Here is a 25,718-nt window from a genome sequence, read left to right as displayed (position 1 = left end):
CTTTTCAGAAGAAAAGACTTTGAGGTTTGCTCTGAGGTAACCAGAGACTGTTCTAACTAGCTGTGTTATATAGCTTACATTGTTCTTCTCTACTGTCAGGCAATAATCGCTTACCTGGTTGTGGTCACAGGACTTAAGAGTTTATAATTAATGGATATAGGTTAAATACATCTGAGTAAAAATCCAGTCCAAAGCCCACATGAAATTTAAATGTTAAGTAAACTTTATCTCTTCATTGTGTATTATCATTCACATTAGCAGTCATCATCTCACATATGGGGGCGATGTACTTGTAGATTAGCATCTCTTTCATTAATTTTGAATAGATGAGTATATATTGTGTGGTTCTATTGATTCGTCCAAGATTTCACAAATATTCATTAAAATGAAAGAAGGCAAGTATAATATACAAACAAATCTGGAATCATAATTATCTAACAGACCAGCAAAAATCTGCTGCTATAGAGAAATTGCTTCTTACAAAAATAGAAATATTTTGTGGGGGAAATGTTGGCCGCTTTAGTGGTTGCTTACTTTTGGATACCAACTGGAAGTGACTCCTAATGAACATGATTTTATTAGGTGTGCTGTACTTATATTTTCCATTATTATGAGTAGAATAATAGAGTATCCTGAGTTAGGAGGGATTTGTAAGAATCATCAAGTCCAACTCCTGCCTCCACACAAGACAGCCCAAAATCAGACTGTATATCTGAGGGTGTTGTCTGAATGCCACTTGAACTCCAGCAGTGTGGAGCTGTGACCACTGCCCTGGAGAACCTGTTCTATGAGCCTCCTCTGTTGCAGCTTCATGCTGTTCCCTTGAGTTGGGATAAGTTATCCAACTTCTGCTTTTTCATGGGAAAAACATACCATTTGTAATGTGAATTTCAAGAAATTATGGAAATATGGAATGTGGGAATTCCAGATCTTTTTTTCCACAGTGATTTTAATTGAAATTAAATATGTTTGTATTCTGAGGTCATAGAAAGATATTTAAGCAAAAAAAAAAAAATTAAAAAAAAAAATCTGTGTTATTTGATGAAACTGAAATAATAGGTTTCTAAGAAGTCCGTTGTTGTATCTTCAGAAGACTTAAAACTTGAGGTGAAATCTGTCCTGAGGTTGGCAGGGCTGGCGGAGGGCGAGTGGATGTGCCACCACTTCTGCCCAGATCCTGCTGGTCATTTTCTTCTCACCATATGCCATGCTGTTTTTACAACCACTGTGGGGATGTTTAGGGCTTCAGTGTGACGTTGCCAGGAGTGCTCTACGTATGCAGGGCAGCAGGTATCCTTGCTCCTGAAAACAGTGGAAGTAAAATAGGGGATTAATGAAAGGATACTGAAAGGAGCTGTGATCTCCTATGCCTGTCTGTACCTTTTACGGGGAGCGACCAACTGGGCTTCAAAAACGTTAAAATGCTTCTATCTAAGAAGCATGCTGATGATAACCAATTTGAAGATTTTCACAAGTGTTACTGATAGAGAAATTTCTTCCTTAGCCATGTGAAGCAAAGATTTTAGTTTAGAGCATACTGATTCGTTCTTTTTGTACCAATCATGGATGCTTGGACACAACTTCAACTGATTTCATTTGTCTCTTGAATGAACACCACACAGTCATGGGTTCCTTTTAATCAAATCACAATTTTATAGAGTAATTAAAGAGTTAGTAATAAAATGAAATTATTTTTTTCCAATGGAAGAGCAATAATAAGTTCTTATTCCTTTTGCACATTGCTTTAACCTCTCTGTCTATTATGTCCATACTTTATTTGGTGTGAGTGGCCTCCTATAATAATTCATATTTCATGGAATGAATAGGGTTGTCACCTAAATACTAGTGTGTTAACTGTATCCCAGACTCAATTCATTAGTGCTGAATGAATTTCTCTTTGTTTCAGGTGACCAGACTTTAAGAATTTGGGATGTGAAAGCCCCAGGAGTCAGACTCGTGATACCAGCCCACCAGGCTGAGATCTTGAGCTGTGACTGGTGCAAGTATGATGAGGTATAATCCTGTTTGTCCAGGTGCTTTCCTACATGAGACACTTCTTATAAATAGTAGGGTTGTTTGTTTGTTTCTCCTGAAACATTAATGCATCATCTAGTTATAAGGGAGTAAAAGCAGCTCTAGTTGCTGTATTACTCTCTTTTGCTAGGTGCATTTCCAGTTGAATGTTGTTTCAAAAGATAAATGATCAAATTGATCTGAAGTTTTTCTCACTCTTTTCCATAGTGGTCAATGTATTTTTTAGTGGAGAGAGTTCACGTTTCTCTGTTGTCTTTAATTTACAAACTAGTGACCACATTTATGATTGGTTCATCTATATATTTTTATCTGCCTTGTTGTTTGATCTCTCTAACTTCATTGCAATTTAATAGTTAAGTTGTCCTAATACATCTGTGTTGTGTGGAATCATCAGAACTTGCTGGTAACTGGTGCGGTTGACTGCAGTTTGAAAGGCTGGGATTTGAGGAATGTCCGGCAGCCAGTGTTTGTCCTCCTTGGTCATACCTATGCTGTCAGAAGAGTGAAAGTAAGTTACTGTTTATTCACTATTGCCTATCACTGAATTGTTCAATTTAGCACTGACTTTTATGTTTAGCAGGTCGATGAGCTTTCAAATATTACAAACTGATGTAAGTTGGCATGTCAGGTGACAGACTGCAGGATGCTGATTGCTTCAGTGCTGTAGTTATCAGGAGATGATGGTATAATTAGCGCAGAAATTCTCCTTTCTCTTAATTGTCCCTAAATGTCTTTTCCTTATTCTTTTTTCTCCTGTTCCTTTCCCTGAAATAAATCTTGGGTCCTTCCCAATGTGCAAATGCAAACACAGACTGGTTTTTGTGGCCATGCATAACAATCCTGAGCAAGTGATATCCTGCATGTAACAATGTACACTGGTCTCTTGGCAGTTGTGGCAATAGCTCAAGCTTAACTTTTCAAGTTACACAGCTTTTCTAAAATGTTCTGTGTATAATGAGATGTTACTTAGGTTGTCAGCCACAAGCAGAATTTGAGTGTTTATGACTGTCCTTAAACTACTTAGCTTACAGCAGGGTTACTTAGAAGTGTTGTAATGAAAGAAACCCAAACCATGGTCTCACAAAACAATGCCTGTAATTAAAAGCGTGGTGGGGAAATTTGTTGATGTAATCTGTATTGTTGTAACATCATGTGTACCTACAAAGACAGCTTAAATAGCTAAACTGTGCTAACTTTTGTCTATATCTGCTCATGATTTTTGCTTTAAAAGTTGTTCTGTTTTGTCTTCTTCCAGTTTTCGCCATTCCATGCAACTTTATTGGCCTCTTGCTCCTATGATTTTACCGTGAGGTACAGTAATTTCTTTATTATTGCATAGAGTAAATAATTCTTCTTAATGTTGCTTCCAATAGAAAATAATTCTGGCATGGCCATAATGAAGTTCAGTTAATGTTGCTCCCAGATATTTTCTCTCATCGTAAGATATGTTGATTTTAAGGGCTCTTCCCTTAAAAACTGTTAGTCACTCCTTTCTGCCCTGACAGATGCTTTCTGTAGTTCTTTGCACATCATTCTGCCGCACATAGTTGTGTCTGACTGTGGTAGCCTCTGATAGGAAGGTAAGAACCTCTAAGATGAATGTGGTTGGGTGACTTTGTATGTTTCTGTGATTTATTTTTATTGAAGCTTTTATAATGAATTATTTTAATCCTACCAGTATCTGAGGAGGCCTTTTAATACTGCTCCTCAGTATCTATGCTCAAGTTGTTTAGAAAGTACTTCAGCAAGTTCCCTTGGCTTCCCAGTAAAACCAGTAAGTACCGGTGAGTGTTTTATAGTAAAGCTGACTGCTTTAATACAAATTAGCTGTTTCTCTGTTTTTTAACAAATGGAGCCGTGTTGAAACCTACTGATAAGTTAATTAGAAATATTAGCAGAGGAGAACGCTTTCTCTGACAAGAAAGATTACATTTTGAGAGCTGATGTTGCACCTGTTTGTGGGGTAGATGGATAACTTCACTGGTTTCAAATTCTCTCTGATGAGAAAGTAAACCCCTACACTATTTGCAGTTGTGTAGCTTGGGGTATGTCTATATCTCACTTTGTAAAATATTAAAGCAAAGGCTTGCATTTTATGCTGTCCAAGATATAACATACTTTAGGAGTACAGGACAGCATATGTTTTAAATTTTAACCTGAAATAAGTGATTAAGACACAATGTTCACTTATATATATTCAAATATGTAAAAATCAGGTATTGTATATTGGTTTGGGAAAGGAAATTTCTAAACCAATTTATTTCTGAATTCCTGAATTTATATTTGATTATTACTTGTTGCCTATAGACACATAGTAGTATCTATCATGTCAGACTTAGACATGTCAGCAATTTACAGCTGAGAATAATGTCAGGGAGGAGTGACCATAACCTGAAGAGAAGTGAAGGTGTGAGGATCAGAGAAGTGTGTGCAGAACTGCATTATGTTAGAGACTTTCTAAGTTGCCCTTTGAAAGCAGACTGATAGCTGTATGCAGCAGAGGAAGCAAATGGGTAATAAGTTTATGGGCAGCTGCACAGCTGTAGCCTCTTAGGGGACTGTAGAGATTTAGTGGGACATTGCCATCTCCATAGCCTCTTTTCCTGAGGACTCTTTATCGTTTGCTACATTCCAGTATGGTGTGAGCTTCTAAGGACAGAGGTTCTTGAGAGCTTTTTCCTATGTTTACATTAATTGTTATTCTCTTGTTTAATGTAATAAGGGGTGGTGCCTGTCCAGTGAAATCCTCTGCTGTGTGGTTGCTGCTGGGAACCTGACAGTCTAAGTGCTGTGTTGTCCATATATATATAGCCTTATAGACTGCTGTATCAGCATTCTGTCTTATATGAAATGCCTACTTTTATTTATGTCTAGGGCTTGCTTCACATACAATACTGCACAGTGGTCTATGGAGGCTTATTTATGTGATCTTCTTTAGTGTCCTCTACTGACTTGGTGCCAGCTGGTTTGCAATGTATGGTTTCTCAAAAGGCTTCAAAGTCCAAAATAAAAAGTGGTGATTGCTTTTTTTTTTCCCCAGCAGCCTTGTCTGAACAGTATGATTGATAATCACCATAATAAATAGCCAGTGCATTTAAGTGATTTTAATGCATCCCATTGCTCTTCTCCTTTCTGACACCAACTGTATATTCTTCAGGGTTGGCACTAATGCACTTTGTGTAAGGTCTAGCTTTGCTTCATGCAAAATCTAGTGCGTTTTCAGCTCTGACATTTAGTTTGTGATGCTTCCAGCAAAGATGGGGAGGGCTTCTACCTCATATACCATGGTGCCTGTAAATGCAGAGAGTGAAATATTACGTATAATGGGGGAAACTTGTCACTGCAATACTTTGGAAATATCTCTTCTAAACAGTATAATATTACTATATTAACTGTAATAATAATTACTATAATATTACTATAATAATTATTACCACATGACCTTTACTGTCACTTGCAAGAAGGAGTAAGAAGTAGAGTTCTCTGAGGAGTGTTGTGAGTTTGAATGGATGCACCATACTCTCTACATACACATACATTCATGCCAGCTTCATGCTGGGAACTGAGAAAATAAAAAGTGTGGTAGATCTGACCTTAAGTATAATGATATGTATTTAGTCCTCTGTCTTATAGATCCTTCAAGATCGACTCCTTACTCTTTGGAAGAACTCAAAGGGGAAAAAAACCCAACATGCACGTTAATTCAGAAAATCAGTTCTAATACAAATGAATCATTAAAATGCCCGGAAATGTGCAAAGTACAGGAACATTTCCAGGACTTATTTAGTTCTGCATGCGTGTTCTTAAGCCTTATCTCTATCAAAATTCAGTTTGAAAGAACTTCAGTGTCATCTCTTACCGGAATCATAATTTTATATATTTGGAATCTCTTCAGTATAAAAAGATCCTGTTGCATTAGGCAGAGACAGCGTTCACCCAAATCTAAACAGATGATCTGATAAATTGGAGAACTTCATTAAGCTGGTATCAAGCCAGATCTTGAAACATGTTCACAGAATCTTGCCTATGAGGTAAAGAGGCAATTTTTGCTGAAAGTTATTCTGCTGTAGATAGCAAATCTGAAAGAAGCTTTAAGGTGAACCGCAGTCTTTGCCTGCCCACAACTGTACAAGTTCAATAGATAATTGAAATAATTGAAATACTTATCACAGGCATTTTCCAGCATGAAACTGAAACCTCTGTGGTAGAACGTGTTAATTTGAATGTTTCAGTATATGGGAGCTCCTGTAGTGTTGTAAGAAGTTTCATTGGTAGCAAAGTTGCTGGTGGTAATCACAGAATCACAGAATCACAGAATTACCCGGGTTGGAAGGGACCTCAAGGATCATGTAGTTCCAACCCCCCTGCCTAGCAGGGCCACCAAACATACACATTTACTAGATCAGGTTGCCCAGGGCCCCGTCCAACCTAATCAAAGCCTTGAGTATTACATCTGCTGAAATTAACCTAACTCAAAACCAATTGTAACTTTTCAATTCCCATTGAACTTTATTGCGACTGTGGAAGTCAGAATCACTCATGTGTTAAGCATATCTGATCTTTCAACTGCTTCCTTTTGGTTTTAAGAGAAGAATTACAGTGTTATGGTAAATATTATAATGAATATGAATGGATGTATGACATCCTTATAGCTTGTGAATTCACTGCCATTTTCCTGCCTGCATGTGCCAGCTTTCTTTAAAAGGACTATTACAAGGTACAGTTTCTCTTAAAGTTAGGAGAATGCTGACCACAAAAGTTACTCACCAAATGAGGCAACCTCATAAATGAAATGATATCTTTCATCTACCAAAACAAATTTCTGCTGCTTTTAATAGAATTATAACGCTGTTGAAGAATACCGCAAAGAGTTATTTGTGTATTTTCTTTTTAATTTGTTCTAATAAGCAGGTCTGTTTGTATGAATATTAAATGTTTGCAAATAAACTTTTAAAGTAATGAATCTTTAACGATGGCAGCATCTAAATGTGTGGTTTTTTATAAGTGAAAGTGCATCTTTCCATTAAAAGAAAAAAGACAAATTGGGGTACAGAGAGTAAGCAGAACCATACTATTATTGAAAGCTGGGCTACTGTCAGCATTATTCACTTTGTACTGCAGTAAATTATCAGAGCCACCATGAAATTGTCATCAGTGTCTTTCAATCTTAAGACTGTAACATTTTTGACCTTTCCTTGCCTTCTTATGGACAAATGGGTGAGGGTGAAAATGCTGAGATGGTCTTTTTGCCCCGCTCTCTTGCAAAATAGATCGTTTAGCTTAGATCTCGGGCACTAGGAAAAGGTTAAGAGGATTGTTGCTATGGCACAGCCATTGTGCTGATACCACTCTGGTCATTTATTAAGGAAATAACATCTACGTATTAAACAAACTGACCCTGCTGGTTCCAATGTTTGCTATTTTACCTGAATTGGTTTGAACATAAAGAGGGTTCAGTGTAGTTAGTCTGATAATGAACTGTTCTTATTATCTTCACTTTTCCCCAATCAGAGTAATGCAAAGAGGCTTCTATGATTGTTAGAGAAGAAATAAAGCATCTGATTGAGCACTGTGGGAAAATTCAAACTAGAATACCTGGTTGCAGCAGCCAGCCCCTAGAATGTGCAATGCTCTGCAGCTTGTGGACATTTCCAAGCAATACTGTATCATACAAAAAAAACCCCAAACAAATCTTTCTTTTGTTCCATCATTAGACTGGTATTAACTGTGTGGTGCCTCTGATCTCTGTAGTACAAATTTGTTATTGAATTACAATGTTTTACAGAAGCACAGTCTCAAATTAGAGACAGGGAATGGATCATGTCGTACATGAACATGTAGTTTTCCATAAATAAACATCTCATAAAGAATGGTACCAAAAACTGAGGAAAAAAAATCATAATTTGCCCTGATATCTTTAGGGATATAATTATCCAGCTATCAAGAAACACAACAAGACTATTCTATCCTGAATTTTTTGTCTGTTTTAGTAATGTCCCAAATACTGGTCTTTGGTGCCAATTTTGATCTCACTTTTTGCAACAAGAGACAAAGATGGTATTACCCAGTGAGGTTTATTTTATGCAAATCTGCAGATGGCTTTGCAGGAATATGATTAGTTATGTTTCCTAAGTGGATGAGTTTGCTCGTTTAAATATCCTGGCAGCAACAGATTTGTCAATATCTCAAATTATATTTTTTTAAATGGCCTTTCAATTACTTTAATTGTGGTTTGTTTGATTTTTCTCTTCCTCCCACCCTCCCTTCCTATATAGATTCTGGGACTTTTCCAAGCCTAACCCTTTGCTGGAAACGGTTGAGCATCATACTGAGTTTACATGTGGACTAGATTTAAGCCTTCACAAATGTGGCCAGGTAAGAAATGTGACAAATTTACCTTTCACTTGCCTGTTATAGTCAGTTCTGTAGACGCTGGACTGCACCTCTTAGATCCTGAATAACAGCCACCAGATCGCAGAAAGCTTTTGGAAGGAAATCTGGCTGAATGCTTAAGTAAACTCATCTTTAGGAGCACATTTGTTTATAGAACAGTTACTTATGTTGAGCCGGAAAAGTGGACAGAACTAACAGAACTGCCAAATCAGGTAGCTAAAAGCCACAGCAAGCTCATGGAAAATGAGGTGGCTTTATTTTGGAAGGAAGAGTAATGGAGGATGGTCCTAGAGCTTTGTTCTATCTGCTTGAAAAGTCAAGCTTAGTATTGCTAGCATCACGCTTGATCTCTGAATCTGGTTTGTCATGTACCATAGGAGGCTCAACATATATTCAGAACTGTAAAACCTTCCATTATTAATCTGAATGAGTGGGACCCGTTGTGGCAAGGGCATCTCTTTGTGTACTGGTTGTGGTAGGATTCTCTCCTTTGCAAATATTTCTGTTACAGACAGAGGGTTGTTAAATATAGTATGAATTCTTCCTTCCCTCCTTCCCTCCTTCCCTCCTTCCCTCCTTCCCTCCTTCCCTCCTTCCCTCCTTCTCTCCTTCCTTCCTTCCCTTTCTGACTGGACAAAATAAAACCATCCTTATTTCTGCTACTGACAAAATAATATGGGAGAAAAGTGTCAGTCTGGCACAATACTTGCTTAATGCGTGTGGACTCATTCTTGGCATTGGTGCAGGCTTGAAGAGCTTCATGCCAGCCCGCTTGTTCCTTTAATTCTGCTGCCTCAGGGGTGCTGTGGTAGCTATTCATGAGACTGTGCTGTGAACAATGCAGGGGAATTTGTAAGGCTGAATAAAAATCCCAAGGTTCAGGTTATTTTTCACTGGGGTAGGGCAAAAGTAGCGTAAAGGCCAGTTTTTAAAGTCAGGAATTAAAGCTTCATCCCAATTGAGTGCATAGATATGATTCTGTTGGAATTGGGGCCAGAAGGAGCAGGAGGCACAGCTTAGTGCTTTAGGGCCTTAGATGCTACCTCACTGCATGCTCTGAGCCCAGCTCAACTTTCCATGAAGTTGGTGTGGCTTTTGCAATGGATCCAAATGAAATGACAAAAAGGGTTTTCTTCTTTTGTATTGAGGATGTGATTGCATCTTGGTTCTGAGCCTGTTGGAAGGAGCCCCAAGTGTTACAGTGGATAGTGTTTTTGACTGTCTGGCTAAATATGTCGTCTTTTTGTGTGATACATTTGTCAAGCTGAGTTCCTGCTGAAAGGGCATTCTTTCTTTTGTAAACTGCCATGTATGGCACAGCCTTCTTGGAACAAGGCTCATTGGTGGTAATGAATTCAAAGCAAACAACTGCACCTGCACTGGTGTGTTGGAAAAGGGAGAATGATGATGTGTATGCCTATCTGCGTTAGAGCATTCGTGCATCCAGATGGTTTTTTTCCATGCAGAAATTCTGCACGTCTTGTGTTGAACTTAATGTGCAAGTATCAGCCTGTTGTCATGGAGTGAAATCCAAAGTATTTATCCATGTACAGTTCATGCCAATGTGCCTTCCAGACAGAAATTTGGCATCTGCAATAGCTTTAATATTCCTCTGCTTTTTCTGTTGAGTTGATTTAGTGTATTGTGATGATTGGATACCACAGCAATTGGCAACGTAAACATTGCTTTAGAAAAAAATGTAAAAGAAAACAAAACAAAACAAAACAAAAATCTTTAATAGAACTGAAGTGTAACCACCAGAGTGAAGGCTTACTGAACAGTCTGGGCCCTTGAGGCTTTTCCCTGGCTTCTGTGTTGATCCAGTGAAGATTATTTGCCTAAGTTATACTGCTGCTTCCAGTGTGTAAGTTGCTCTCATGGCTGTTCTTTATCAAGAACTGATAGTGAGTCCCAATAACTGTTCTTCATGCATTAATATGATTTGTGATTTTCTCTGTATACTTCAGAAGGAGTTATGATTTGAGATCTGAATTGCTTTGCTCCTCCATGCAATGGACAAGCTATTAATTTATAGTCAAATTAAGTGTACCATTCTGGTCATTAACCTTTGCTTTCGTCCTTAATGTTGTCTACCCATTTGATATTTTCGTTGGCTATGCTCAATGGATTTCAGTATTTTTGAAGTATCTTTTACAAGAAAAACTCTGTACTCTTGGAAAAGTGTTCAAAATAGATACTATGATTAAGTATCCAATTTATAAGACATCCCTGTCGGACTGACTGAGCTTTGAGCAGAATCCACAGGCAGGTCTGTGCAGGCAAAGGGATTTTGTACAGTATCCTGCTAAGCGGAGGCAACCTGTCAGGGTGAGATTTTGCTGGTGAAGAATGGATACCAGATCATGAAGATAAGTATTAGCTAAGTGAAACAGAAATTCCGTGGTGCTCAATTAGTATTCTAATACCTGTTTTGGGATTAGCTGCCTCTGCATAAAGAAAGCTTTTGTTGAAAGCTTTGCCTTTTAATAAAATCAAGAGGGTTGCCTTTCTTTGTCTGTTTGTTCCTTTCGCAGTTTGTGACATGCTTATAATAATTTCAGACTATGAACTTCCATATGCAAACTAAACAGGCATAGGGGGTATATAGAGAATAATGAAAATGATAATCAGCTTTATATTATTCCTCTCCAGAGGCTGATAGTGCTAGACCATATATTGGAATGGTATTCTGTACTTAATCAGATTTCTGACTTCTCTCCTGGCATGTGCTTTCCCTGTATGTTATTCATTAGTATTTGGATAAGTGAAAATAAAGTACCCCCCTTAGGCCCAGTCCTTACTGGGGTTTTGCTGTGCTTACTTGCAGAGTTGTAGACGTTAATCTAACTTCTTTTGCTATTTAGGTAGCTTTCTTTGAAAGCAGTCCTTTAAAAAAAAAGGAAAACTAAACAAAAAATCAACAAACTCTTGCAGGTTGAATGTGGTAATCGTGAATTCATTCTGTAAGTTTTTTAGGCAATCCATTAATTACAGATAAAAAGTACAGCTCCTGTGAATGTTGACTTCTTCTGGTCCAGATTCTGTAATTATTTCAGTAAGTACATATTTATGGAACAAAAAACCCCCAACCTTTTAGGTTGTAAGGCTGTATTTTTCTTAAAACAAACGTGAGAGAAGCCTGAAATGTGTCTGGAAGTCTTTCTCAGCCTACACTTTGAGTCTGCTCTGAACTCCAGTAGGCTCACGTAAACAGTGGAACGTAAATTATTGCTTCCCATTGAGCCAGCCTTTCTGCCTTGCTACTGAGACTGAGCATTTAATAAGATCAGGAATTTTTCCATTTCTCTGTACTCTGGGAACAATGACATCTACAAATTACAAGAATATGAATTTCAACAGGAGTGATGGTGAGTGGTACAATGGCCTAGAATTCTTGGCATGCAAAGAAGGTGTTAGACATCAGTGACATGCCAAATCAGAACAGGATTTTCATGGTGTACAATAATGAGATGTCCCCTTTGGAAACTGAGTGTGTGTTAAAGTCTAGGTTTTAGTATAACTTGTAAACAACACAAGTGATAATCATGTGAGGGTTTTTTAAAATTTTTTTACTGTGGTTGTATGTGTTTGGGTAGTAATTATACTACAAACGGGCAGCTCATCATCTAAAAAGCTTTTTGTGTCAACATGGTTTGGGAGGCAAAATTGTTTTCTCTGGCTGTATCTCCATTTGTAAATATTCTCCCAGAGTAGATTAGCTCACATAAAACTGGTTTATCTTATTTCTTCAAAGTGCTCCAGGATGTATCACCATAACAAAGGGCACAGCTGCAGTTTTGCTTTGTTGCACTGGAGATGGTGATGTGAGTTGGCATTGCACACATGGAGATAACATGGAGTTGGTGCTGATACCACTACAATACTTGTGAAATCAGTTTTGTGCTCTCTTTTGCTCTATTCTTTGTGACTCAGCTTCTCTACATCTCTGCTTTCTTCTCCCTAAAGTGGTGGGATATCACTGGTATTTTGTGTCCATACCAATCTTATGTTCTTTCTATGTGCCTAGAGGCCATTAGAACCAAAAGTAGATACTTGTTTTTTAGCGACTGTCTGCTGATCCAATGAAGTACTGCATTGTGCGTTTGCATTTGGCATCAGTATCACCAAAATATAAAAAGCTGTTGTTTCTCAGTAGTTGGAGGGAGATGTAGCCGAACTGTACTCACCTGAGATGTATCCCCTGAAGGTATCTGAAATCTAGTTCTAAGATCTTGCAGTTCTGTGAAGAAATCTGTGATCATTTGTCAAGTTCCGGCGTACAAGTTTCTTCTGCTGCCTGATTTCTATGTGCAGTTTGTACTACATTAGCTGTACCAGCACAGCAAGCAGGAGAAAGGATGGGAGAGGAGCAAATGGGGGAAGGCAGGAGATATCTACAGTGATGCTGTTTTGTTCTCTGTTTTGCTGTTCATTAGTCAGGCACCCTTGACAGCTGCAGAAATAGTGAATGTTTCATATAGAAGTACTTCTTGTGAAAATGTATGGAATAGCAAAAACTTTGCTTTTGCTCATTTGCTCTTATCTGCTGCGCTTAATTACCAGAGAACCGGTAGCTTAAACTCAGCTTTTGTGGCTATCACTGCTGTAATTGTATCGCTATCTTGGCTGCATTTTAATCTCTCCCTATGGACCTTCTCTGGGATGTTACTGAAGTTATGCTGTTAGCGATCCTTTGAGACTAAAAGATTCTACAGCAGAATCTTCTACACAACTTAATATTGTGTTTACTGGTCAGAGATTGAGGAAGTCTTTTCCTTTATCTAGGTACAGAGGAACTGCTACCACTGCTGTGGAAACTCCAAGGCTTTTCTAACCTGCAACTTGTGCCTCAATTTGCTTTATGTCTTACTTATGAGAAATGCACTCAGAAGACTTGCATTTAGAAAAGCACAGCCTGACTAACATTTTTGTCTTCCTGTTGCCCATGTTGGAACAACTAACATGTTGAGATAGCTGCCTGGTTTTTAAATTGGTGAATTGTGACACATATTTGCAATCTTTTATTACCCTAAGAAATAAATAGATTCCTTAAGCAGTATCTGAAATAGCTCTTCTTTGTAAGAACTTCTGGTCAAGGGTTTAATTATGTCTTTATTGGAAATAACAATTAAATCAGTCTGTGTTCTTTTCAGAAGTGCATTAGAGAAATCTGTCACTGAAAATTCAAAATGAAAGCTTTAAATTTATGGACTCCATTACATTGTTCTTGTGTGAAGGTAGACATCATGTACAGCTCATCCCTGACATCTTTTGACCGAACAAATGGCTGTACCAGTAGTCTAGATTTGCTATTACAAAATACGCATTGAGTACATTTTAAGTCTTGCATAGTCCATTATGGTCTTAACCAAAACTTTTTGGTAGGTAGGAAGCCTGCCTATTCCATCTTTTTTTGGTGGCCCCAATAGAAAGAAAGAAAGAAGTACTAAAAAAGTGCTAAAACAGAAGTTTTTCTACTAGTGTTTTTCCTAGGATATGATATGTGAATGGAGGACTAAGGCCAAAACTGGTCTGGTCTGGAAGTGGAATATGAGGAGTGATCACCTCCGAAATTAGAGTTAACTAATCTCCATCTTACATACATACAGAGAATGTTCAGAACTATTCAAGGATGTATAATAATGATATAAATAGACCGTTAAATTCCATATAAAAAGTCACAGAAGATAAGGAACTAAAAGAGGAAGGGAAACACAGCATTAATGGGAGTGAAGAACTGAATGTTATTTTCTGATATCACTTCTTACAGAAGAAAGGCAGGTCTTATTAGTTTTATTTGAAAATGGGGCAGGATGGAGAAAAGCTGAAAAGAGAAATGAGTCATTATCAGACACATTTGTGCATTATCCTGATTTATTACAAGCTCTCAGGAAGCTGAGTGGCACCAAGGTACTTCTGGATTTACCCGTTTAAAAGGGATGAAAATATTAGCATGAAGAAAGCTGCACGTTCTTCAGCCCCCTTTATAAAGGGGCAACTGAACTCAATTTGTAGTTGTTCTTTTGAATGTATTTCATGTGGATTAGGGCCTGGGGTTTTATTATGGATTCAAACACTGGGAAGAAAAAAAACTACTGGAGATTTCTCTCCCTTTCTTGCTCCTTCTGAATAGTAAAGAAGCAGAATGTCAACCAGATAATTGCACCAGACTGAATGGATTGTCCTCAGGAGCTGGAAAAGGTCTAAGTCTATAGCAAAGCAAGATGATTGTGATGAATAGGAAACAGAGGGCCCGTCAAGGAAGTAAATCAGTTAGTAAGTCAATGGAAATGTCTTCGGTAAATTAATGGATATCAATATTAAATCAATTGGTGGGAAACATTGTTATACTCTGAGACAAGGAACATTTCAATAAAATACAGCATAGCTGTTTCAGTTAAACTATGATTTTCTAGTCAGGCAGTCAGATTCCTATGATAACTGCAGGCTTGGGTTCGTTTGTTTGCCTTTGGCTTTACATAAAGGGAAGTGTAGCGATGCCCATTTTGTTTCTGTGTTTTTAGATATTTAATTAAAGTAACACTTATTTTAAAAGAAAGAAAAAAAAGCCTAACTTGCTTTACAGTGTGTATTAAAACTTATTTGAGAAGTGACGTTCCTAAAAACTTACAAAGCTCTTGTTCAATATCCTATGCTTCCCTCTTAGGAAAGGTGTACAACAGTGATAAGAATGGTGTGTAAGACAGGTCTTTGTGAGGAAATTAGTCAAAATGAAACAAGACATTTGGTAATCTGATGCAGTGCCGCATAAAGCATTCACTTATCTTTATCTGACGTTTCTTTTTAGTGCTTTGTATTTGAGACAATGACAACAGTGCATGTAGCAGCTGTCTGTAAATTAACATGCGCCATTACACCTAACTTAGAGTTGCCACCTTTCTCTTGCAGTCTTAACAGTATCTTAGAGAAAGTATTATGGAGAAATAGGAATGCAGTTGCTTCTGCTAGTGCTGTTCCATCCATCTTGTCACCATTTGGCATGCACACCTGTTTGTTGTTCCTTGTGTGTGTGCTCTCATCAAGGTTTCTGATATCGGTCTTTCACTGTAAAGTTCCTGCTGTGCAGGAGAACGTGATACAGCATTATTTGTTGTAGCTTTATTTTCCTTCTGTTAGTTGGTTACTTCTTCATCCTTCACATTCTACCATTAAGTCAGTGAGTTGGATAAGTTACTGCAAGCGATGCTTTTAAAACCCTCTTTTAATCCCCGTGTTTATTTTGAGTGTTGCTAGATTAAAACGTTCTGTAGCTATATTTGTTCAGAGGCTGCTTCAGGATGCTAATTATATTGATAGCAGGTGGGAATTCCCATGGGCTTTTTCCAAATGCTATCTCGTTTCCACGTGAAAGTGAAAAGTATTACGGGAATACAAATATTGATCCAGAGCTCTGGAGAAAATGTAAAGACTGTATTTTTTTTATGGTGGTTACTTTCTGCATAGATTCTTTAGTAGGAATCTCAAATTTTCTCCCTTCTTTTTCTTCTTTTTTTTTTTTTTTCTCCATGATTTGGAGGGACTGCAATGCAGTAGAACCATACAAAGCTCTATTATGTTGTATGAATAGACAGACGTTTTTGAGAGATTTTTTTGGTACATTTAGATGTAGATGGGAAACACTTCAAATAACTAAGCAGAAGCAGCTAAGGAAGCAATGGAAATGAATAATAGTGCAGTATAGTAAACACAGAATGGGCTAATTATAGCATAAAATCAAATATTGAAGTTCGATTTCCAAATTTTTCATGTGCAGCTGTTCATTCTGGCTCTAGAAGAGAACAGAAATTGGAATGTGAAGCCGAAAGGAGCTTGTTGTGCACAGGGTACAATACTGTATCCTTTGTAATCCCAACTGGAAAGGACTTTAGAAAAATATTCAAGATAGATTCAGCCAGATTTACTGGTACGCTTCTGTAGGGCTCATCAACTTTTTAGCTCTCCTTTTTCTACTTTCTTTTGCCTTAGTTGTTGTCCCCTGCAATATTCTGTGAATATACACTGTGTTACTTGAGTAATAGTGTGGTTAACCCTTTCACTTTGTTACAGACTCTCAGGTGCATTATCCTAATCATTATCAAACTAAAGCATTCTATGGTCTACTTCTGTGGAATCACATAATTTATTCAAGTTTGTTGTAGAATTAGGTTAATCTCTTTGTTTGTAGCTTTCGTTTCTACCTTGCACCTAAAGAAGAACCTGGAGCTTGCGACTCAGAATATTTTCAGTTATACTGGAATCAGTTGCTATGTTTGTGAGAGGCAATTGGCACGAGTGGCATCACTTCCTCATCAGACTAGGGTGCTTTATGTAGTGCTTGAAGTAAACTTCCCTCCTCCACTCCTCCATCGTTTTTGAGACATCTTTCATCACCAGTTCTCAATCATCAGCAAATAGACATTTCTTTTTCTCAACAGAAAATTCAGTGCTCTCTTACCTCATTAGTTTGTGACAGAACAGTCTTCATACTTCAAGAAACATCCCATGTTATTTGGTCTTTGTTTCTTGGTTCCTCAACTCTCCATTCAAAAAATATCTGTGGTAACTTTTCCTTGGTCACATTATATCATGAAGCAGTGAGATGTCACAGTAAAAGAATTTTGAAAGCCTACAAAGAGACACCACACAGCTTGTAAATGTGTATGTCCTTCCTTCATCCTATTCTGTTACATTCTGCATTAGCCTGCATGAAACAATCACTTCAAACCCCAAGGTTTCTATGCCTTTCTCATGCAAAGTACAAAAAATAGGTAAGCATAAACTTCTGGGCACTTTACTGGGCCCCTTTACAAAGACAAGCCTTTTTTTACAGGAGAAAAAGGGAAAAAAAAGAGCCAATGCCTTGTTACCTAATTTTGAAGCATTGTAAAACAGAATAGCTACCAACATTAACACAACAGTATGTGTTAATTTCTTCTATCTTTTGTCTGTTTTTGTCAAAACGACACTAAATAGATTTTGTTTGCTTTATAGGTGGTAGACTGTGCTTGGGATGAACTTGTCAAGATCTACACTCCATCATGTCTGGCAGCTGCTGTCTAGAGAGAAATTGAAGATCTGACACACTGGGAACCTTTTTGTCATCATCCACAACAAGACTTGTGCTAAACTGCCAATTGTGTCGCTAATGTTTGTGTCTCTTTTCAAGTAAAAGCCTGAACCGAAGTGTTCTGCACTCGAGCTTGTAGACTTGTTCTACCACACTGGTAGCGCTTGGATCAGCAAAATGTTCAACAGCTACTGAATGTCTCAGGAGTGACAGAAGCAGATATGAACTGGTGTCTTCAGAACTAACTACCAACAAAAGTGTGTGATTTGTCTGGCTAATGATGCCAACGGAGGCCAGAATCTTCTTGATTCTTATAAAGAATAAAAGTAACCGGCGGTGCTTTTGGAGATTGTCGCTATAGAAAAAGAGGAGTCTTCTCACTATAAAGTACTCTAATGTCAACCTAAGGCTTACATCCCTAAGATCCATTTATATTGAATTGTTTTTGCTCTGGCTCACATTGCATTATCTTCTTGTGCATTATGATGAATACTCTCGATGGGCAGTAAATGTCATAGTTTATAGCCAACTCATTCCTTTAACCTTTTTGATTGCTGCTTCACAGAGATGGTAAAGATTATTTTCATACATTTCTCCCTTGGATCTCCTCGAGCAAAACAGTTAATGAAGTCATGCAGAAAAATACTCCAGAGATATAGAGAAAACACTTAGGAAAAAATGAATTATAAACAACCCTAATTGGATCACAATCTCCAAGATTTAGAGATATGATAACCATCTCTTCTATTAGACTTATCTTATACTTTTACTTAGAGAATTTTTCCAAGAGATAGGAGTGTGGCCATACATTCAAGTATTTCTGGATTTCACATAGTCTGCCCAAAGTGAGAGCTGATGTCCAGAACATGTGGATTAACTGCATGGCATAAGCACAGCAGTTCCAGAGTAGCCAAGCTATTATCAGATATGCAAGAATATGCCCAACATTTTACAGCTGTAGTAGCTATGAACTAACTAGTTTCTATGCTCACTTTGACTCCTCAGTGAGTTTGTCAGGAGGGCTGGAACTAGATGATCTTTAAGGTCCCTTCCAACCCAAGTCTCTTGTCCTTGTTTCATGCTAGCTATTCATCCCCCCGACCCCCCTCCTTTTTTTCATTCTTTTTTCTTTCTTTTTTCTTTTTGTTTTCTCCATAAACCTTATTAAAACTGTCTAATTTCTGCTGCCACCCCATATCATCAGCCTTCATCATTTAAAAAGCACAGGGGCTAGGTCTTTGGCCAGGTTTTTATAGTCTTCTGTTAATGAATGCTGTATGCTTCTGGTCTGCGCCACTCATATATCAAGCAATAGCAGACATTGCCAGACCTGCTGGATGAAGAGAAGAGATAAAGAATTCATCAGAGCAAGACTTGCAAGGTGTGAGGAAAGAATTATTGTGCCATCTTGGAGCATGGCCTGGGAGCTAGCGGGCAGCCACAGGTCAATATGGATACATTGAGTCAGTGCTAGGACAAGACAGAAAGAAACCCCCTTTCACAAGATGAAGAATTTGGATCCATGATAAGTTTTTCTGGATCAGTGCGATCTGGATTGCCATTTCTTGAAGTGAATGAAATACAAAATGAAGTAGATTTTCTATTGTACCAAGCAGTTGTACTAAATCCCATGTTTGCTGCACTTTAATTCTGCGTGCTGAGGAACGATGCATCCATAAAGCTACGCTATATAGAGCTTTTCAGCAACATCAAGGCTGGGATTTAACACTCTTGCAAAATGGCTGAATCCAGAAGATGTGCAAAGTGAACAAAAACTGTGGCCTTTACTCTTCCTGTTTGATCTTTGAATAGGGAGAACGAGCTCCAATCTTTTGCACTGTAACAGAAGACAAATCTGTCAGTAGTTGTTGCTGAATCTTGATTCTCAGGGAATTGTTTTACAGATATTTTTTCCCCCGTTTACTGCTCACAGTGCTGGCTTCTGAGCTTTATTTATTGAAACAGGCCTTTGTCTATGGCGGTCTCAAAGATACATGTTCTACTTTTACACTTGCTCTTGTGGAAGATTCTGTTTTATGTGAGTGTGTGTAGGTTTCTTCTCGGGTTCAAGAGACACATTGATTAACCATGTTTTAAAGGAGTGGGTCTGTTATTCTGCAGTGCTATTAAGCTAATTGCACACAGTATCCTTGGCTAAACTCTTGTATTCGCTTCCACAATGAAGAAATGTTATCAAGAAAGTGAAAAAAAAAATGATGTTTTCCTTAGGAGGAGATTGACACCAGTTTGGTCCATGTTTGGTTTGGTTTTTTTTTTAGGAGATTATTTTGGTGTTTTGTTTTGTTTGTTTGTTTGTTTTTTCCCTATTTGCAAATGCAGTCAGCAATCCATGTGTTCTTTTAAATCGTGCTCCCTGTCAGCCTTGGGATGAGTCCAAAGTGGAGACCGGCATGAGAAGTATTGGCACTGTTCTTCAGTGGGTTTTAAAGCCAGGCTTGGCTTCCCGTGATGTTTAATGAACAGTTTCACCTTATATATGCTGTAATGTTTCAGGCCACTTTGCTGTGCGTTCACGCTCCGTGCTGCAGTGCGGCGGCCAAAGCTGGTGAAGGCCTGTGAGGGGAGCAGTGGTTGAGCTGCCATTTTGTTTGGGAAGAGCTGCTGGGGCCTGTCCATCCTACCTGGCTGTCCTGTTGGGATGCAGCCTACTCGTTATAGGGTGTCTTCCAAGAACAAGTATTCAGTGGCAATTCTGCCATTCTCACCCAAGCTGGTTCTTCATAACACAATTCCTCTTGAGAGAAGGGGAAGGTTTATTTAAAACAAAGAATAACTTTGCTGATCCTGTGTAGATCAGTGGCGAGCAGCCCTACCGCCCATTAAGCAACCTGCAGTGTGTGGTGTTAGAAGGCACACGATCATGCAGCAGCGCAGGTTGCCGTTCCCTCCGTTCCCCGGCGCTGCAGCAAGCCGGCAGAACGCTGCCAGTCCGCGGTTGCTTTTGCCTTTCGGTCGGTTCAAGGCGAAGCTTCACCCTCCTGGAAACCCTTCACCTGCCAGTTCGGGATGACCTTACGCCAACTTCACCACCCACCGCTTCTGGTGTCTTGGCGAGGACAGCCCCCGCCTGGAGCCTACCAGCGGCGCCCCCCGACGAGGCGCCCTTCCCCTCCCGTGCCGGGGACTCCCCGCACCGCTCGGCGGGGAGGGGACAGCGGGGGGCTGCGCGGGGGGGGCCGTCTCCGAGTCCTGCCTCCGCCCGCCCCCCGCCTCCGCCCGTCCCCACGCCGCCTCCGCGGGTGTCCGTGCGGGCGGCAGTGCCGCTGGCCCCGGGAGCTGGAGGATGGTCCGGTGGCGGGGCCGGGCGCGGGGCGTCGCGGTGGCGGTGGCGCACGGGCTGTGCTCGGGCTCGCTGAACATCCTGCTCAAGTTCTTGCTGGCCCGCTACCACTTCGCCTTCCTGACGCTACTGCAGTGCCTCAGCAGCGCGGCGGCGGCGCTGGGGCTGGAGGCGCTGCGGCGGCGGGGGCTGGCGGCGCTGCCCCCCTTCGGGCTCCGCCTGGCTCGCCCCTTCGCCGCCGTGGCCGCCCTGGCCACGCTGCAATCCACCCTCACGCTCTGGTCGCTGCGTGGCCTCAGCCTCCCCATGTATGTGGTCTTCAAGCGCTGCCTGCCCCTCGTCACCCTCCTCACCGGCGCCCTGGTGCTGCGCGACGGCATGCCTTCACCCGGCGTCCTGGTGGCCGTCCTCATCACCACTTGCGGCGCCGCTCTGGCCGGTGAGTGCCCGCCCCACCGGGACGGGACGGGACGGGACGGGACGGGACGGGACGGGACGGGACGGGACGGGGAGGGAGCGTAGCGGGACGAGCAGCGCGACGAGCGGGCAGCCGCACCGCGGGGCGCACCGACGGCAGCGCCGCCTCCGCCCCGGCACGGCGGGAGAGCGTGAGTGCCGCTCCCGATGCAGCTCTATGGAGGGAGGTGCGACGGTAGAGGTGTGCGAGCAGCCTTACGGCGGGAGATTTAACGTCCTGGGGGCAGTTGCGACCCCATGGGGGCAGCTGCAGCCCAAGCGAAGTAAGCGCAGTATTACAGGGGTAGGTGCAACTTTAGGAATCGGCTGCAGCCCTACTGGGGTCTCGTCATGGTTGGTGCCGCTGGGCTGGAGGCGGGCGGCTTCATCTGCCGAGCGGCCCGAGCAGGGCGCTGTTGCTGTGGGACCCCCGCGGGCTCGCTGGTAGGGGGGTCAAGAGGGTGGAAAGAAGATTTGAGGCTGGAAACCAGGCAGCCCCAGCAAAACGAGCTGCCCTGCACCTGTGCTGGCAGAGGGTACCCACAGCCGCTGTGTCTGTGCTGTTTCAGCTGCAGATCTCACAGTGTCATTGCCAAAGGGAGGAGAGTGAGTTGATTTGGGCCGGGGGTGTACAGGGAAGTAAAAGACATGCAATAATTTAGCAGGAAAATCTATCAGGAGGTAAGCATGGCAAGCCTTCGGATGAACATGACAAATGTGAGGAGCTGTGCACTGATGCCTCTTTCCTAAATACCCTCCCCCTCCAAAACGGTGCTCTCTTTCCATCTCATCTGCAAAATCCACCCAACAGGTGCTGGTGACCTGACCGGAGATGCCATGGGCTACGTGACTGGCGTGCTGGCTGTGCTGATCCACGCCGCGTACCTGGTGCTCATTCAGAAGACCAGCGTTGACAGTGAATACGGGCCCCTGACAGCTCAGTATGCCATTGCTGTTTCAGCCACCCCTTTTCTTATCATCTGCTCCTTTGCCAGCATGGACTCTATCAACGTCTGGTCTTTCCCAGGCTGGAAGGACCCTGCTATGGTATGCATCTTCATCGCCTGCGTCCTGATCAGCTGCGCCATGAACTTTACCACCCTTCACTGCACCTATATTAACTCAGCTGTGACCACCAGCTTTGTAGGGGTGGTGAAAAGCATAGCAACCATCACGGTGGGCATGGTGGCGTTCAATGATGTGGAGCCCACCAAGTTGTTCATAGCCGGTGTGGTGGTCAACACCTTGGGGTCGGTCATTTACTGCGTGGCCAAGTACATAGAGACCAGGCAGCAGAGCACATACGAGGACCTGGAGAAGGAAGGTAGAGAAGAAGAGGGGAAAAGGCAGGCTGGGGACCAAGCACTGTTTGCAATGGAGGTGATTTCCCCGGAGAAGGGGGCTAGGGAAGCAGCAGTGGAAGGATCAGCTGAAGGGGACGGCCAGGGTGGAGAGGACGAGAAGGACAGCGCCAAGAAAGCTGCTGGGGAGCCATTGGCTCAGGGAAAAGCAACCAGCACACAAGATGGAAGCAGGAACTCGCTGAAGGATGCCTATCTCGGAGTATGGAGGTTGGTGAGGGGTGCTAATTATATAAAGAAGGATTATTTGATAGAAAATGAAGAGCTACCGAGCCCTTGAAAAGCAGGTGTGAAAACCCCACAGAACATGTTGCTTGAGGACAGACAGCTGGGATCTATGTACAGAGGGAGAGGCAGAGTATACATTTCCACATCAATGCTGACGAATCCAAGTCATTTAGGATAACTTTACCTCATTGTCAAAAAGCAAAAGGTCAGGGTTTGCTCATGCTTTCTGCTTGCATTTAACTGCTTTCAGTACATCCATTTAGACCTACCACAGCTAAGGGTACCAAGTTCTTTGCTGTGGATACAGAGTTGGATAACGGTGAGCTGTGGGGATGACCAGGAGGGGTATCAGTGCCACTAGGCTGAAAGCAGTGCCAGCAGTAGTCTGTAGCTTGAGGCTCTGTTGATGTGATTCTTTATCTGTATCCATCCAATTCTAGGTACTCTGTACAAGCATATTCCTGCAATTTGTAAGTTCCTATTAACTGTACTTGTATGTGCTCCTCTGTGTCAGTATGATTGCAACAGAGCTAGAGGCTGTGCCAGGTGAATTGTATTGGTGTATGATCACCCACCTAGCTGAAGAATTGAAATTCTCCCTGATTCTGTGGCCAGGCTGGACCATGGTCCAGCTTTATGTTATGTGGTTCATGTCTTCAGTGGAAATGCTTCTATCTTGCACATGCAGGAGAGCAGAACCAGATCTGAACTTTTGAGAAGCTTTAGTCAGCAGAAGAAGGACGTTTGCTTGCGAGCTTTGACTACATGTAGCATTGGGAGTATTAGTTTGACTGAAATACAGTTATTTGGAAATATTGGGTTGTATTGATTTGACTTGGGAAGGCTATTAAAAAATACAGGGAGAAAGTGTGCCTTGGACTATCCCTCTTTTACTGTTGAATTGGGCGGCTCTCAGCCTGTGCCTGAACCTGGGTGCAGGCTACAGCAGAGATGTGGGGATCATCTCTGCCCACACCCACACCAGGGCTCCCAGGGCTTCTTTGGCAGGGCAGTGCTGCCATGACCTGACTGCTGGGCCGTGGCATGGTGTGGCTACAGTGTTCTGTGGATGCAGGCAGGGAGCTCCGGTAGATCGCACTCAGGGGCTGGGTCTGCACAGCACGCTTGGCACTGGAGAACCTGGGTCTCTGAGGGAAGCTGTGCCCCTTTGTTCTCGGTGCTTCCTTGTGCTCAGCATTGGGTGCTTAAGGGCTCATGTGGGAAGCAGGAAGCATGATCTCCAGTGGGTCTTCTAAGCAATATGCTCATAATTTGTACCAAATACCTGTAGCAGGGAAGACAGAGGAAACTAGTGTCTGAGTATTTCTTAGCCTGGGGATGCCCCTTGGGAGGCAGCAGTCCTTGGGTCATGCCTATGCTCAGGGCCATACAGAGAAGAGGTCTGACCCCAAGTCCTTGTCATCCCAAGAGTGCCCCAGCTGTCAGCTGTCTGGACCACAGACTGAAACAAGTGGTTACCATTTCTGGGAAAAACAAAACGAATCAAGTTTTTGTCATTGTTTTGGTGGTTGTTATTTTTGTTGTTGTTATTATTATTATTATTATTATTTATTTATTAAGCCACTGAACTATAAACCAGCTACACCCACAGCCTCAGTTAAACAGTGCCTACCCTAATGCCTTCTTCAGTCAGACAGACAGCTTTCACCTTCCGGTGAATTCAGCACTGAAATCAGCAGTGAGCAATTTCCCCAGCAGGGAATATTTACAAAATTAGTCTCTAGGGAAAAAGTAGATTCTTGTCAATTTAAATACAGATAGAAATTGTCGGGCGCAATAGTATTTTTTCACAATGACTGCAGAAGTTGGATGACCTGGTGTCACCGTGGATTTGGAAAGGGACTGTTAATGAAGGCGATCAGCCTGTAGCTGCTGCGCTGTGGGGATGGGGCACAGAAACCTGTACATCACACACTGCGTATAGCTGCTGCTTCAGAGTGGAGAAATACCAACTGTGCTGAAATATGTTTACTTTCTGCTCAAGCTCCATAAGGCATCTGTCAATAAAAGCACTATTTATTGTTTATGAGCCAATGGGTATTTTTGTTATTTTTCAAATACATCTTAAATAAGGCTGTGCTTGTAGTGTAGAGTTGCGCTGTTACTGGACTCTTTACAGTACCATCTACATAGCAGTCCATACATATGGCTGAAGAGAAACCTGCATTTCTGACCTGCTCTTACTGCTCAGTGCTGTTCAACCACAGAAATGAGGATCTTTTCGCCACCTGACTGCCAGTCCCAGTGTAGCGCACTGTGCTTCCTTGGCACGCGCTATAGAAAGCTCTCGGCTGGGATTTGTACCGCAGGACTTTTTTATGGGGGAGTTCAGTGTTTTGCCTTTTACTGTTGTGGAAGTATCAGTAGAAACTTGTGGAAATTTGAACAGTTTCAACTGTTAAAAAAAGCTGCTGTTACCATGTTGTATGTTTGCATGTGTAGGAAAAAATGTGATGATGTTGTATGCTATTTATACATTTAAATTCCCTAAATTAAAATGGGAATTTGGCAAATGCAGTTAACTTTTTTTTTTTTTCCTCTCAATAAAGAGACTGTTGCACAAAAATACAAGTACTGCCTCGTGCAGAGGCATTTTTATAGCACCAGTGGAAGACTACAGAATGAGATGTGGGAATAAAATGCACTGCTTTCCAGAAGTTCTGGTTTTCTTATTGTCGCCACTCTGGGGTGCTCATTTTTACTTCATTTATAATTATTCCTGTGCCTTTATACCATCCAAGCTTCCTCAGCGTGTGACAACACACTATTAATACTGTCATTGACAGAGGGACCGAGGACAGACAAAGGAGCACAAAAACTCTGAAGTGTCTGAGCTGTCTCTACACTTCTATGTATC

General features: G+C 41.3%; 2 protein-coding genes across 4 annotated transcripts in view; both read left to right on the top strand.

The window, feature by feature from the left end:
• Window positions 1-19,641, top strand: part of PEX7 (peroxisomal biogenesis factor 7) — a 30,065-nt gene extending 10,424 nt beyond the window's left edge. For all 3 annotated transcript variants that reach the window (XR_014944820.1, XM_032443643.2, XM_015858411.3), the window contains 5 exons: window positions 1,907-2,013; window positions 2,429-2,542; window positions 3,290-3,345; window positions 8,310-8,409; window positions 17,419-19,641. Coding sequence is in view for 2 of the 3 variants with exons in the window: in XM_032443643.2 (XP_032299534.2) it covers window positions 1,907-2,013; window positions 2,429-2,542; window positions 3,290-3,345; window positions 8,310-8,409; window positions 17,419-17,487 (446 nt within the window). In the remaining variant the exon portion in view is untranslated. The remainder of the gene's footprint in view (window positions 1-1,906; window positions 2,014-2,428; window positions 2,543-3,289; window positions 3,346-8,309; window positions 8,410-17,418) is intronic.
• Window positions 19,642-20,732: 1,091 nt separating this feature from the next.
• Window positions 20,733-25,518, top strand: SLC35D3 (solute carrier family 35 member D3). Its single transcript, XM_015858430.3, has 2 exons — window positions 20,733-21,234; window positions 22,063-25,518. The coding sequence occupies exons 1-2, from the start codon at window positions 20,799-20,801 to the stop codon at window positions 22,890-22,892; spliced, it is 1,266 nt and encodes a 421-aa protein (XP_015713916.3). The 5' UTR covers window positions 20,733-20,798; the 3' UTR covers window positions 22,893-25,518.
• Window positions 25,519-25,718: the final 200 nt, after the last annotated feature.

Source organism: Coturnix japonica, chromosome 3, assembly GCF_054131305.1.
Source record: "Coturnix japonica strain WE chromosome 3, WE-NBRP24, whole genome shotgun sequence".
Lineage (NCBI taxonomy): Eukaryota > Metazoa > Chordata > Aves > Galliformes > Phasianidae > Coturnix > Coturnix japonica.
Note: the sequence above shows the minus strand (reverse complement) of the source record. Positions and strands in the feature narration are given on the sequence as shown.

Excerpts from the sequence above, each read along its gene's own strand:
- SLC35D3 (XM_015858430.3), top strand. The coding sequence starts at position 20,799 with ATGGTCCGGTGGCGGGGCCGGGCGCGGGGCGTCGCGGTGGCGGTGGCG. Across the intron at positions 21,235-22,062 it reads TTGCGGCGCCGCTCTGGCCG|GTGCTGGTGACCTGACCGGA; the intron begins GTGAGTGCCCGC and ends TCCACCCAACAG.